Raw genomic sequence first — 14,520 nt, 5'->3', positions numbered from 1 at the left:
ACACCCTCATGAATTATATCCAATTGTTGCAATGGAAAAATACGCGCTTGGTTTCATAGAAAGTTTTCTGCAAAGTTGATTTTGTGTCTGTGTATTTTATAATATTTGCTAGCACATTTTTGACATTTGTCTCCACTCATATTTATTGTTTAGAGAAAACATGAGATATTTTGTACAATAAATGTTGGTGATATACACTTTCTGTGATTCAATAAATTGCTTTGCTGGCCACAGTACAGTGAGTGGACCTCCATGCAGTGAGTGGTTGTGAATTGTCAAGTGTCCATCCACTCAAACATTAAAATCAGTATACATGTGAACAGTGTTATAATATGTAACCTTTGGTACCCCAGGAAATTCATTATCAGTTAATCATAATTATGGTATGTGATCTATCAAGCAGTATGAAACATTTCTTTATGTTAAATACTTGAACAAAATATCAAGTGGAATTATTAATTTAATGTCAGTCATGTCTTGCATATTGTACCGTGGCAAGTTGACAAGCACTGACTTTTTTCAAAACAGTACCTTTACCCTGGATATTTTTGTGGATATTCGTATTAATAATGAGGATGATAATCAATCCAATTATGAGGAGAAAACATTCTAATGGTTTAATTATCAGGGGAAAGTGATGAATGCATTAGATAAGTAAAATAAGGATATCTAACATACATATGCTGTTGTATCACCAAAGTTTAACCACTTGTTTCAAAATTATGGTTTTCTTCAACTTGTGTAAAAAGGAGCAGCCCTATGTCCTAGGCATCACACCATGGGTTAAACTTGTATTGGATGTGGCATATCCTCATTTGCATAGATATACCATGGTGCAATTTAATGCCCATCAGCAATATGGTGTTATATGTGTAGACGTTATCATTATACCACCTTTCATAACAAATTGACATGCTTCCAACAGCACTGCATTCATTTCTGTATTCAGGTGGACACTTTCATCACCAGAATTAAATTGAACTGGAATGGCATCTCCTTGCACATGAGGCCATTTAACAAATTGAAAAGGAAAGCTGTGAAATATGATCAGTGAACCCTAATTAGTTGCAAAAGGAACCGTTCCCATCTTATGGCAAGGTAAACAGGCAGACGTCTGTGGCTTTTGAAAATGAATATTTCCATCCACGAGACTTCAATTTGCAAATCAGGCAGAATGAAAGGTTTCTCAAGTCAGTGAATGTCACATCAGTTCAAATTTTTGCAATTTTCTGTACACTGTATAGTCTGTGACCTATGATACTATCCTATTACCTAGGCGGTGTTTTCATCAAGACTGTCATTATATTTCACAATAAATCATTTCCAGTGATAATACCATATCATTTCTAGTACTGGGTATCATCCCATATTCTCAAACATGGAGGTCTGTCTTAGCTATTTAGTGTAATTGTCAAAGTAAAAATTGACTAAGTGGTTGCCCCAGATGGATTACAGATGGAATAGTTTATTATAGTCAACAGAGTAAGTTCCAGTCTGACAAATATTTTATCATGAACACCACTATTTAAAGTGAAAGCACAGTTGAAATTATATATTTAACTGACTCAATTTCAAATCAGGGTGAGATGTTTTAGACAAAGCATGAGAAAGTTTCTATCCACATTGGTATGGTACTTTCTGTGCTGCCCACTAGCTGTTCACAGCAATTCTTCAATAATATGCCACACAATATTATTCATTTCACTGAAGTTCTTTCATTTGTACATCCTGTCCATCAGCTGAAAAACAATGGTTGGTGTAAATGCCATCAAACCCATAGTTATACATATAAAAATTCTCAAAGAATCAAGGCTGAAACTTGTGAAATATTTTTGGGGCAGTTATGGCTTCCCTTTTAGCTACATTGTAACCATTGCCTCATCATAAATTGGGTAGTGCTGTACGTAGGATGGTTTTTGTACCAAAATAAATTTCTCTCACCCACTGAGGAATTTCTGCACGTACATTTTTAGGGCGTAGGAACTCTTGTTTATGGCGATAATGAGCATTCATGGCATTTCTACCCCATCCAACTGTCCCTCTTTAGTAAAGTTCATCACGCTGGCCATCATGTGGATGTTTGGACAGCTTCACTCAGGTGATAAGACTAGCTGTTCTGGCACTGATTAAATCTAGTGAAAGCCATAGCAACAAAATGTCAAAAGCTATTGATTTTCATAAAAATATCAAAGAAGTCCTTGATTACCACTCTTAATACTGTCTGCATGAGATCTGTATGAAAGGTCAGACATACAGTCTCACAGTGTGGTATTTTCAAGACAATGTTACAGTGCTATATGTGATATACTGATCATGTTCGTGAATGTTTGAAATTGGAAATTTGTTTCTCTGTGTGTTTACTCGTCTCTTTGACATATATCCAAGTGTTTCACAGTTTTGCACTGACTCTGTGATAATTACTAGTTGCTATTTTTGAAAAAAAACATGAAGATGTGTGACCACACAATGATCAAAACAAGTCTGTCACATGATTGTTTTTCTGTAAAGTTGCATTTGATGCGTTGTCTCCAGAGGGACTGCGTTCAATCAAATTTACCTGTAGAAGTTGTCGCATGCCAACATTCATTCCCAAGCCCTTAAAGAAACAATAAAATGATTTGATACAAACTGACAATAACATGGCAAGAAAATCCACATTTGTCAAATATATATGTAGCTTGCTTTCCTGGGGACATCACCTATCCATTTCACTTTTACAAACTTAATGTTATCTAAACTCTGACAGCTAGTTTGCGCTTGCACAAATTCCAGGAATTCCTCCAGCCTGAAAGTGTCACCTTTTAAAGGCCACATATGTTGCCTTTAGGTAAATCAAGATACAGTTGATCAAAATCTTCAATGCTGTTCTGCTTGCAAATATAAATACTGACTTTGAAAGCAATGCCTGATTTTACATCTCAGCAATACCAATTACTCTTTCCCCAGCCCCTCATTGTAGCATTTACATTCTAACCTTTTCACGACCATGGTTTGGTTCAAACCCATTGTTATCAATGGTGATTGTGGACCTGTTTACAGGGAATTGGGGTGAACAGGTTACATATCATGAAAACATTGACAATATTATAAACCAGAGAAGGGCTGTAGCATCATTATTTATAAGGTCATGGTTCCATAGTAGAACCAGCATGTGAAGCATGTCTGGTTTACTATTTTTACAATCTTAAAACAAATTTAATGATAAGGAAAATAATGGAAAGAGAATTTTATACATCAATATATGATTGCACAGTTTCTGTAGGCCTGTCATAAATACATAAAGCATCATGGTTGAGTTAATATCACCGCTAAAGCTGATGATGAAAAGAGACTGTTCTAGCATATGTAACAGTTTGACATTTTGGCATCAATGGGCTGTACAATAATGTAGATTTTACAGCCCTTGGCAAGTCTCATAAATTTTCACTCTGAAAATCATAAATATCTTCACAGTGTACAACTCAGTTCTGATGGTATTTTATGGTGAAGTCTTTAGAACTATTATGTCACTGATCTTCCCATTAACCAGGTCAGTGATGTGAGAACGTAACATGCATTCCAAAATATTTCCTCATGAAAAGGAAACAAGAATGCAGGAATACTAGCGTACACCACTTTAATGTATTTTCAAGGAAAATTCCTGTGTGAAGTTGCTACAATATGGCCTATATAAGTCACTACTATATCATTTTACTTGACAACAACTATGTTACTTTTGATGTTCCAACAGAGAAGTATGTATGTACCCAGACCAATGAAAGTTTTATGCCAATGATATTTGACATGAATTAACATAAAATTCAGTCAATTAGAAACATTCATTATAGTAACAGAAACTTATAAAAATCATTGTCATATTGTCATACTATCATGATTCCACTCATTTAGGTTAAGTTTTATGTTACATAAGGTGATGTTTGACAGGCGTGAACCTGATTGAATACATAATGCTTGTACGATGAAGTCAGATGGTGTTTAAATATATACAAAGCAGCTAAACAAGCGGTTTGCAAAACAGTGGTGTTCATCGCAGGCAGATGAGCACATTTCCATCTTGTACGAGTGTGGGCAAAAGGACAGACAACCATTTGTCCTCAGTGGGAAGGGAAATTTTAATCTCTTGCCGAGTAAACAACTTTGAAAAAGCTGCAGTAGGTGGACAGGAAGTTGAATTTTCTTTCTTAACGGAGGTTTGCCTACACAGAAGACAAAATCATGTTGTTTTTATAGGGACAGGGCCAATAGTTTCTAAGGTGAGGACTAGGAGAGAGACTGCAAGTGGGGGACGGGAACATTTGTACCTCTGTTGTGAGGCAAATTGTGTAGGAGGGTAGTCGTCATTAGGCTGTGATGTAAATTCCCCAATGCATGTAACTATAACCAAACAGGAAGTATTTCCCATTGCCAAAATCTACATACAGCATTACGGTTGGCTGTTGTTGACCAGTGCTACTATATAGGATATATTAAACAGCATGCCTTGAATGCTGATACGCATTTTTTAATAAGTTTACATCATAAATCTTCAGTGCATGCATGCATTGAGCAAACACATAGTGCAAGTGAATGGTTCTTGGCATGTTTTCATAGCAATGGTATTTGTACTCATTTTTCCAACACAGGCAGACATGAAGGTATTATCAAAGCTTTGGGTTCTACCCAGGTACCATGGTTTTTGTTTCAGAGTGCGATAGTTAACTCAACATGCTAGCAATGCATTTTAGCATAGCTCAAGTCTCCGCTTATCTCACCGTCTCTCTCACAAATGAATGTCGGAAATTTGGCCCCACCGTAACCTCATTGTTTCCACACAACTGCAATTATACTAGCAATTAATTTTTATCTAACGATTTGATGAAGACTTGATCTTTGAACTGATTTGGCTTTCAAAACTTCTCAAGTGAGGACATCAACATTAAAATTTGAAAATAAAAAACTACGTGAAGTGCCAATAATCCCAAATATGCATACCACAGCATTTTAACATGGCAGTTCTAACATCTGTGGAATCAAAGTTGAAGAATTCTAATAAATAATTGCTGGATGGTGTCAAACATTCAGTGTAATCCCAGATGGTTTATTACTCTCTCTGTATATGTAAGCCATTTTTTCACATCAGCTCATTAAAAAAACACAGTGAATGTTAATCTATTGGATGGTATATGTGTCAGAGTGTGAAAATCACTTTGCAATAACCCAGGCACATGAAATATTCACTCATAATAAATATTATAAACTTATGCTCTATGTCAAAAGACTTTCTCCTTTGATTGCAATTGATTCCCTTCCTGTAGTTAACAAGCTATTTCACTGAAAGTTAACCACATCATGGATCATGTGCCTATATAATTTAGAAACTTCTGCTGCAGATTTTTTTTCATCCTGTGTAATCTCCCAAGTTCAATACCATAAGTCTGAAGAGCTGAACTTTAATCTATAACTATCAGTCTATTGGGTGGTCGGATAACACAATGACATTTGATTCATTTGAAAATAAGACTAAGTTGCACGCAGTCTTTATCTTGTGTATCTCCACACGATTTGCATTCCCTTTTACAAGAAACCTTGTTCATCTCAACGGGTTGTACGTGTCACAGTCTTGCAAGCTTGAGTGCTGCCCAGCTGCAGCGTGACCGGGAGCATCAATTGTTTGCAGCTGATATAAAATCTCCCTCCATGACATGTTTTCTATCCTCACAGGGAGTCCATTCCCACATGAGTGAACTCTGTCAATCAGCTTTCTTTCTTGACAAAATACAAGAGCTTTGGGGTTGTCTTCACAGCCGCAATGTCATTGACTGAGAGCTCCATGATATGCGTGATGCCCCAGTGGGCATCTGATCAGCTCGGTGGCAAAGGTACTGCACTCTTGTAGGGGTTGACACAGGCTGCCATCCTTACCTCACATTGGCTGTTGGATATTGTCCTCTGCTGTACAGCTGGTTTATTTCATTTTCCAGTGTACGTCATTTTCTGCAACAAGCCAGTCATGACGTACAGCTTTAAAACATGACAGCATAAACTGTTGTGTGTTAATGTGTGAGTGTTAATGTACAGCATATATTCAAACATGCAGTGACATCAACAGAGACTATTGCAATAATCAATTTCACCCCCTCCCTTTCCCAGCATATATGCAGGTAGATCCATCCAATCCTTAGAAACAATTGGGATGTATCAAGATCTTCAGATGAAAGGATTGAAATGCGGAACATGTACTGAATCCTCTGACAGCAAATACACGTAATAAAATATGAAAATTAACAGTACTTGAACTAGTTTAATTTGATGAATGTTATGTCAATATACGTGATGTCAATGACTACGATAATATTCACATTCTTTTTTGGCAAAATCCATTGATGATTCATGTAGACTCAAATACTTAAAATCAGTAACATTTATGAAATTCAAATGATGAAATGCAAACGATATAAATAAAACGTTTGAAAGAAAATTATAGCACCTAGACAGGCCCATCTTGCTCTATAGTGGTCAGTGTCCATATACTAATTAAGTGTTACCAAAGTAAACCTGATAACTTGATTTAAAAAAACTGTAGAATGGAATAAATTTCCTTAGTATTTAAATCTCTGCACTTTCTGCTCAATACACACTGTATAATCAGTTACCTGTGATGCGATAGCGTCATCAGAAAATTTGTGTTGTCAGGCAGACATACAAATTTCAATATGCCACTATTTCCTAAATTGCTACAGTACACAGTACTTTCTTGTCAACAATGGCAGCTTTATATGCAATATTGTACCATTCTGCCTCAATCAGCAATTTTGTAGATACATTTTCATATATCAATAATGATAATCAGAAATTATTGTTTCCTTGGTAAAGTGGAGACATTATTTTTTGACTGAAGATAAGGTGAATGTGAATTTAAAGCAAATCAAATGTCACACATTTTGCATTGGCACATAATATATAATATTGAAGATATTGATTACATCAAACAAAGATAGTGCCATGGTTTATTTGCAAGGAATCCATTACATTTACTGATTTGGCATCTACAGCAAACTTAACACTGAAAAGCACTCCATGTATAAAGGAGAATTTATTACCACCAGTTTGATAGCCATGATTTTAAATTCTAATCATGCATCAAATAAAGAGCTCAGGAGTGTTGTTACCCATAATGCATGCTTATGTTAAGTACTTCAGCCATTGCTGGACTGCAGGCATCACAGAAGGTCATATGTCTTCGAATTATTGGAGTTTACGTCAATCATGAATTACAGTGAACTGTAGCAATAGGACAGTACCATCTACTGTTACTAACAAAAGTGATTGCATTCTGACGTAATGGTCTGTTTTCATCAACAACTCAGCTGAATGTATGTAGCATCTGTGTTAAAATTATTATAAAATAGCTAGTTTCCTTTTATACTAGACTGACAAGTACAACACGGTACTTTGTTAGACTTTCACATCTTCCAATACAAATGATAAATAATCTTCAACGTCATGGTTTCTGACAAGGGACATCAACACATCAGGCCTTAGTATATGTGCAACTCAGTCAACAGATCAACTCATTCCATGCCAGCTCACTGTAATTAACTCACGATGGTTATGTTTTTATAACCAAATCTCCACTTTGTATTCAACTCAGACCAGCCAACAAAGGTGTTCCTGGAAAAAGGTGTTCACAGGTAATTTCTTGCTAGGCTGAGACTTGAAAGGCAATTTTTCATCAAGTACGGGGCAGCACATTTTATTCTTTTGCTCAGTAGCTTGGCTGTGAGTAGAATTTAGTTTGTTTGAAGGCAATTTAGTTTTATGTCATCATCCAGCTTTGAGGAGAGGCTGTTGTTTGTGAAATATTGCTGTAATTACAAGTTCAAACTTGGTAAATATTTGATCCCACAAGCAATGGCAGACTAACATGCTGAAGGGGAGGGATGTTTAGAGCTTTTATCATGAGGGCAGTAGAGGAGCTTTTATGATGAGTTGGGTAAGAGCAATATTAGAATGAGGATTATTATAAGCAGCTTTCACGTTCTATTTTCCATATTTTCATTTTGTTTAAATTACCTAAGAATAGTATGTTCACTCATTTGAACACCTGTACTTCCTGTTTCTCAGATCAGCCAGTTGTTGGCTGTTCCCCTGTATTAACAGTGGAGCTATACAATTAATGCATTTGTGCACTTACATTAGGCAATTTCAGGCTTTAGTAGAATTCTGTTCCGACAGGATAGAGAAATATAGCAGAGCATGAAAAAATCCAGAGAAAAATTGGTAACTCAACCGTCAGGCATGAAATGCATTGCAGTAAATCATTTCAAGTATAGATTATGAAATGGAACATATTCTTCAATGTATAGTTTTGGATAAAGTGGCAATATGGATATCTAACACCTTCCAACTTGACAACGTGCAGAGCATCAGGTTGACGTATGATGTCACTGACGCACTTCAGATTTCTAGAAGTCACAAGTAGCTGGCAAAGTAGTCACAGATAGTACCTGAAACCTATCTGGTATCTTATCTAGACAAAGTGCTACTCACAGCTTGCATACATTGATACCTTTTACAGACTCCTGTACTATAATGCGTGAAAGCTGAATGAATGAAAGTCAACACCATATGGTATGGATTCAATCAATGTGTTTTATGTCATGAATTCCAGAAGCCAAGATACCAATTCCGCATTTCAAAAAATCATAGTCAAAGCCATGCATAATTATTTATGCTTTATATCAGCACATATCTGCTAAGTTTTATGAGTTTTTCCCATGGGCGTAAGAAAGTGTTGCTGTAGGTGTGATCAGACAGCAAGGTTATGTGTGGGAAATAATATATGGCTTCATCTCGCTGTGTCTAATGTAACGTCAATTACAGCAAGTATATATTTTACCATGCTGCTGGGCAGCGTCAATTTCAACATAATGTGCTGTGAGAGGAATTGCAATTTTGTTCTGAATCTAAAATGTGATTTTTATATCACTTTGCTGAGCTGATACGCTACTAATAAAACACCCTACATATTGTTGTAGAAAATTGCCTCTCAAAGACAATTTATATTGCAGTCTTGTTATCATGTTGTCCTTTGCAATGGTAATGAACTTTTACAGTGCAGCAGTATGGCTCATGATAAATGAACTGTAACCATTAATTGGCAACTGGCTAATGAGCTTCACATTGGCAAATCCAATTACAATAATTAACTGCCAATGATCATATGAAGGATAATTCAGTCTTGATGCACTTTAATAATGTAATTTTTAAAGGATATTCTTCATTGTAAAGGTTTCTTTTGTATGATACTGTCACAGAATGAATAAGCACCTTGGAAAATAAGGGAAGTAAATTGGCTAGTGGATGTAATATAATGATAACAATTCCAAAGCTAAACTCAAAGGTAAATCAGGCCAACTTTAACTCCATCACGCCAATATACTTCAGGCTTGTATCCTGCCCAGACAGGAATGCAGATTGAACTTCACAAAACTATCAACAGATTCAAACTGTTTTTGCTTGCTTAAAAGTAGTATGCTATTAGCTGTTCCAATGATGTCAAAATATAAACATGATGTGGCTTGCTAGGATCTGTTGATGTTCACATTTCAATATAGTGATAGGACTCTACTTCATTTATGGTCTGGTCATGGCTTAGAAAAGTTCTATAGAGATTGTGTAGTCCAGGTCATGAAGTTGATCACTATCAATTAATTGTGAATCTAGCATACTAAAACCACTTGGCCACGTGTCATCTCACTTATCCAACATATGCCTCTCAATAAGTGATTTGTAGACAGTGGTTACACTGTGATTGGATGGTGACCAACAGATATGCATTTATCTCCTTGAGTGGTTCAAATACACTGAGACACCTGGGCATGAAGCCATATGTTTTGGATGATCACGAATCCACTAATACTTATTGTATACCAGTGCATTGGCCTGTTACCTGTTGAACAATAATTATGTGAAATTATGTTGGCTCAGTAGTTACTTTTTCATTGCACAATAATGGTAAATGGGCTTACAGGATCACTTCAAAAGTAAAAGTAAAGAAAAATCGCTAACCTTGCCATATAAAGAAACTTGTATCTTATGTCAATATTTGCACTAGGCAATTTTGATATATGTTAGTTATTTTTAACAAGAGTTATGAAAACTTAATGCATCAGTAACAAACTATAGAACAGAAATAAATTCTCTTGTACCTGTAAATAAGAAAAATACAACTATAACACTGATCTGTAAAGCTTTCAAGCAAAAATTGATATCAGGTATTTTGTAAGGCATTAGCCCCCTGTTCAACATGAGACAGTTTCTAATGAGAAAATATTATTGCAGAATTGTAAAAGCATAAAAGAAGCAATTTCTTTATGTATTGAAAGGCGTGAGCCATGCACTGACACCCTGCTCAAGACATGACATGTCAAAAGCTATCTAATAAAGCCATACAGCCTACCTTATGTTGAGGCTGTCTGAGACCACAGAAATGTACATTTTCAAGATAGTTGGAAAAGAACCTAACTTCATGAAGTCATGTACATGTTGTCTGGTGGAGTGAAACCTTTGAATTCAAACCTAGGAAAGAAGTACTTTTTAGTCGATATACTGAATGACAATACATATTAGTGTTTTAAGTGCTTGCCACTTAAAAAGAGGTACATTAACTTCCATCATAACATTGCTCAAATATCCATCCAGCAACGTCCATATGAACTCAATTCACTTATTGTTATATCTGACCAATAATATGATTCCCAATCAATTTACTGTATTCTGTCAGAGGACTTTTACCCCTCAGTGAAATAAGTTGGTAATCTGTAGTAACCTTGTGTCAGTGGTTTTCAAGAGTACAATGCTTCTGTCAATGTCTTCCCAGCAGCCCCTGCAGACACTCTGTCGTAATCCTTCATCATTGTAGAAGCAGACTGTTCCACTTATTCACTGGAAATAAGCTGATTTACCTGGAGAATTGTGCTTGATCAGTCCTGGTATTTTCAGATTGTATATATGTCGTGCAATCAGAAGTGTACTGGTACACTCTTTTCAAATCCTGAATTATGAAGCTGACATTATGCCCACACAGAAAAAATGAAGAACATAATTGTGAGAGAGTCCTATCATCAATTATTGCAAATTTGTCACATAAAGGAAAATGACGTACAACAATACTTCCCTGATTTGGTAACTGATTTGTGCCAACAGTAAAGCTTGCAGCAGTTTTGTAAGTTTGCCCAGATATCCATTCAGTAACATTTAACTGCCTGCCTGATGATGTCTTCTCCCAGAGGCTGGCTCATAGATAAGACTTTGCATATTGTGTGTTCATGCAATCATGCATATTTGTATGCATAGATCTCTCCCCTACTTGAAGCAATTTCATTACAATTTGGCAAAAGGACATCATACGATGTTGTGGCACACAAATGCTTCTTAATGTTGTTTCATAGCACAATCCAATATGGCCTTCAGGAAGCCTTTTGGCAACAAATTTCCCATCCGGAGTAATTACGCGCACACACCATAACTCAATGATGCGCAATATCAATTGAAGGTAGGTTATTTTGATATGAATTTTCATATGTCACATGTCACTACTCACACATGCCCTAATAGATTTCATTTGCACCAAGAAATGTATCCTGACCTACATCCAGGTTGTAAGTACTGGGACCAAAAACCTTAGATGTGATAAGAGAATTTCATAATTTAAAGGTATACTGTCACCTGTTCCAATTTTGCCACAGTTACCATGGAAAGAGAAAATCTAACCAATCACAGATTTTAAGCGGGTGGCCACTTTTTAAAAACAGCGCCCTCACATGGGCATTTTGAATACCAAGGAACTCCCCTTTGACCATATATGGGCATATTTGGATTACAGGTGACTGTATACCTTTAACCTGTGTATGTTATCAGTAATTTACTAACTTGAATCCTGTACTTTCTGCTCTTTTGCAGGGATATCAAACCTGACAATATTTTATTGGATGAAGAAGGTAAGTGCAATTATAGTTACATATCTGAAAACAAAGAGATTTTTATCAGATCAAATGGCTTAATTATCATGTTTGTTTATTGTGAATGCCATTGCATAGACATGGCATGAATAGGTGGATTATCAATGATGAGAATTTGCATAATGTGAATCAATGATGTCAGCATCATCATAAGTAGAGAAAGTGCCTTTCACATTAATGTTACATGGATGATTTTTTCTACAAGTAAATGGAACCGACTTTCCAATATGTATATGTTCTGCCAAATGGGTTGGGTATTTCAGCAACTTGGTCTAAAACGGGGGTATCAATTCTAATATAGAGCAGGGTCTTAAATGGGGTCGATTTTCGAGTGCCACATAAGAACGAATTCCAACTGTCCGATCCTGCCTCGCCAGCAGGTTCTGAGCTGCGCTAAATAAGCATTGATATCCTTTTCTGTGGCAGGGGAACCATTAGAGACCCCCTTGTTTTAGCCAATTTTGACTTGGTTATAAAACACCATCACTGATTGGTCAGAGCTCCATATACGGAAGATTTTTTGCCCAATAGTAAATATCCAAACAAAGTGGCTCTGCTACTAGAATTTATGATGACAGATCAACCATGGCCACATGAACTAGTAGTGCCCAGGGACGAACGGTGATGCTTCTTGTGGTTCGGAATTTAAAAACACACAAGTCAGACTGTAACTGCTCATAACTGATAATTTTCAGAAGCTGGACCAAAATTTGGTGAGGGTGAAAGATATTTTCTTTCACCCAAACATTATAGAATTTCCAGAAATGTTTTACGGAAATCATTGCTTGGCCAGCAACAACATAGCCCTAAATGCAGTATAGTGGTAGGTTTTGCCGGTAAATCTGTCATGTAAATCCTTGATTTTACCCGATAACAATTTGTAAATTCTTACTTTATGACTTTTAACCTGGGTCAAAGGTCATAAAGGTCTAAAATGGGGTCCTAAAATAGCAAGATTTTAGGTCTAAAATGGGCCCTGGGTTTTCTACATGTGGCTGCACACCCCCACCACTTTTCTGAACAAGTGCCCTGGCCCCCAGCACCCTGGGGTTTGTGCAATCTGCTTTCTGTCAAGCTGTAATAGAAGTAGCAAATTTCTCTGTTTTAAATAAAATTCTGCCAAAACACATTTTCATATTTGATTTCCAGATTCTACAACAAGATGATTTCTTGTCAAATGTTTATGAAATTACTATGATCACTAATCTCTACATTATCAACATTTTTATTTTTCTTGAATTTTTTAATTACATTAAGCTGGATTTCTTCTCTATTGAATACAGTGGAACTGTATCAACCTACAGGTCACTTTAAAATATGATTGATCTCCCCCATTTATGTAGACTTTCACATGATGTCTGCCATATGGATATGTCCGTTACTTGACTGACGTGTATTGATGAATTCATATCTTCATCATATATGTGACTTGTCTTAACAAATGATGACATGTGCCAGTGGTAATTAATATTTGGAATTTATGAAGCTCTGTAATTTGTAAAGAGAGACTGTGCATACGTATCTTTGTAAATATTTCACTCTACAGTGTTTTCCAATTCCCGTAATGTTCCATTTTAAAAGTTAATAGTCAAAAGGATGCATTGAGTATTCATTTTCAAAGTCTTTTGTATGACATGCATGTATAGAATTGGCCTAAAACGTGCTGTGGAAAACAGCTTTGTGAGCACTTTTACTTTGGCAAAGAATTTCAAGTTTGTGAGGGAATAAGCCTGTTACAATAAATTAATTCAGGATTGCAAGGGCTGCTGCATAGAACTCCTCAGCTGTCTAAAATGTGTATTACCAATGAAAGAAGGAAATGATTTCTGAAATAAAGAATATTCCATTTGAATATCGACAATAGCTGAAAAGGAGCTGAGAAAAAGACCTAGCCCGCAGCTTTGCAGGGTGACCTAGCTCTTGTTATTGGGATCTGTTAATTGAAGGGATCATTGAATGCCTGAAGCACAGCCAGGCTTGTACTGTTACCGTGAGATTTAATTTCCTCAAAGGCATTCATTCATGTAACCAGAATTCAAATTATGATGACCATTTTGATTTGAATCAGTAATCATCCATTTACCCATCTATAACTTTGCGATCTGACAAAAATCAATGCAATATAGATGGAGATTAATTTAGATTCTTTGACACTTTTGCCAGTTTTAACCAGTATTGTTTGCATGTCAATGTTTCAGATTTCACAAGCAAAATATCTGTGAAAGTAAAGAAATAACAAGTAAGCTTTGAAATGAAGTGATCACTTTTATGATAGCTACTACTGGGGGTATTTTATTTGTTACATTTAGACATAATAATATTCTGATGTAGTTTACAGTGGTTGCCTTGGAAATTTTTGTTGCAGCTTGTTATATAGCAACAGTAAATGTTTTATCACATTATTAATCTGTTACTCAACTCTGTAGGTTACATAGCCTTCTCTGATATAGGATACATGTATCTACCAGCACACCAGTTACTCATTCTATTTATTTATTTATTTATTTATTTATTTATT

The 14,520-nt window shown here is 35.9% G+C and overlaps 1 protein-coding gene across 1 annotated transcript in view; it reads left to right on the top strand.

Moving 5' to 3' along the window:
• LOC139120636 (serine/threonine-protein kinase 32B-like) overlaps positions 1-14,520 on the top strand; it is a 94,770-nt gene that overhangs the window by 62,767 nt on the left and 17,483 nt on the right. Inside the window, exon 5 of the mRNA XM_070685152.1 lies at positions 11,944-11,981. Within this exon, the coding sequence (XP_070541253.1) occupies positions 11,944-11,981 (38 nt within the window). The remainder of the gene's footprint in view (positions 1-11,943; positions 11,982-14,520) is intronic.

Source organism: Ptychodera flava, chromosome 20 (assembly GCF_041260155.1).
Source record: "Ptychodera flava strain L36383 chromosome 20, AS_Pfla_20210202, whole genome shotgun sequence".
Classification (NCBI taxonomy): domain Eukaryota; kingdom Metazoa; phylum Hemichordata; class Enteropneusta; family Ptychoderidae; genus Ptychodera; species Ptychodera flava.
The sequence above is the reverse complement of the archived record's forward strand: the minus strand, read 5'-3'. Positions and strand labels throughout refer to the sequence as shown.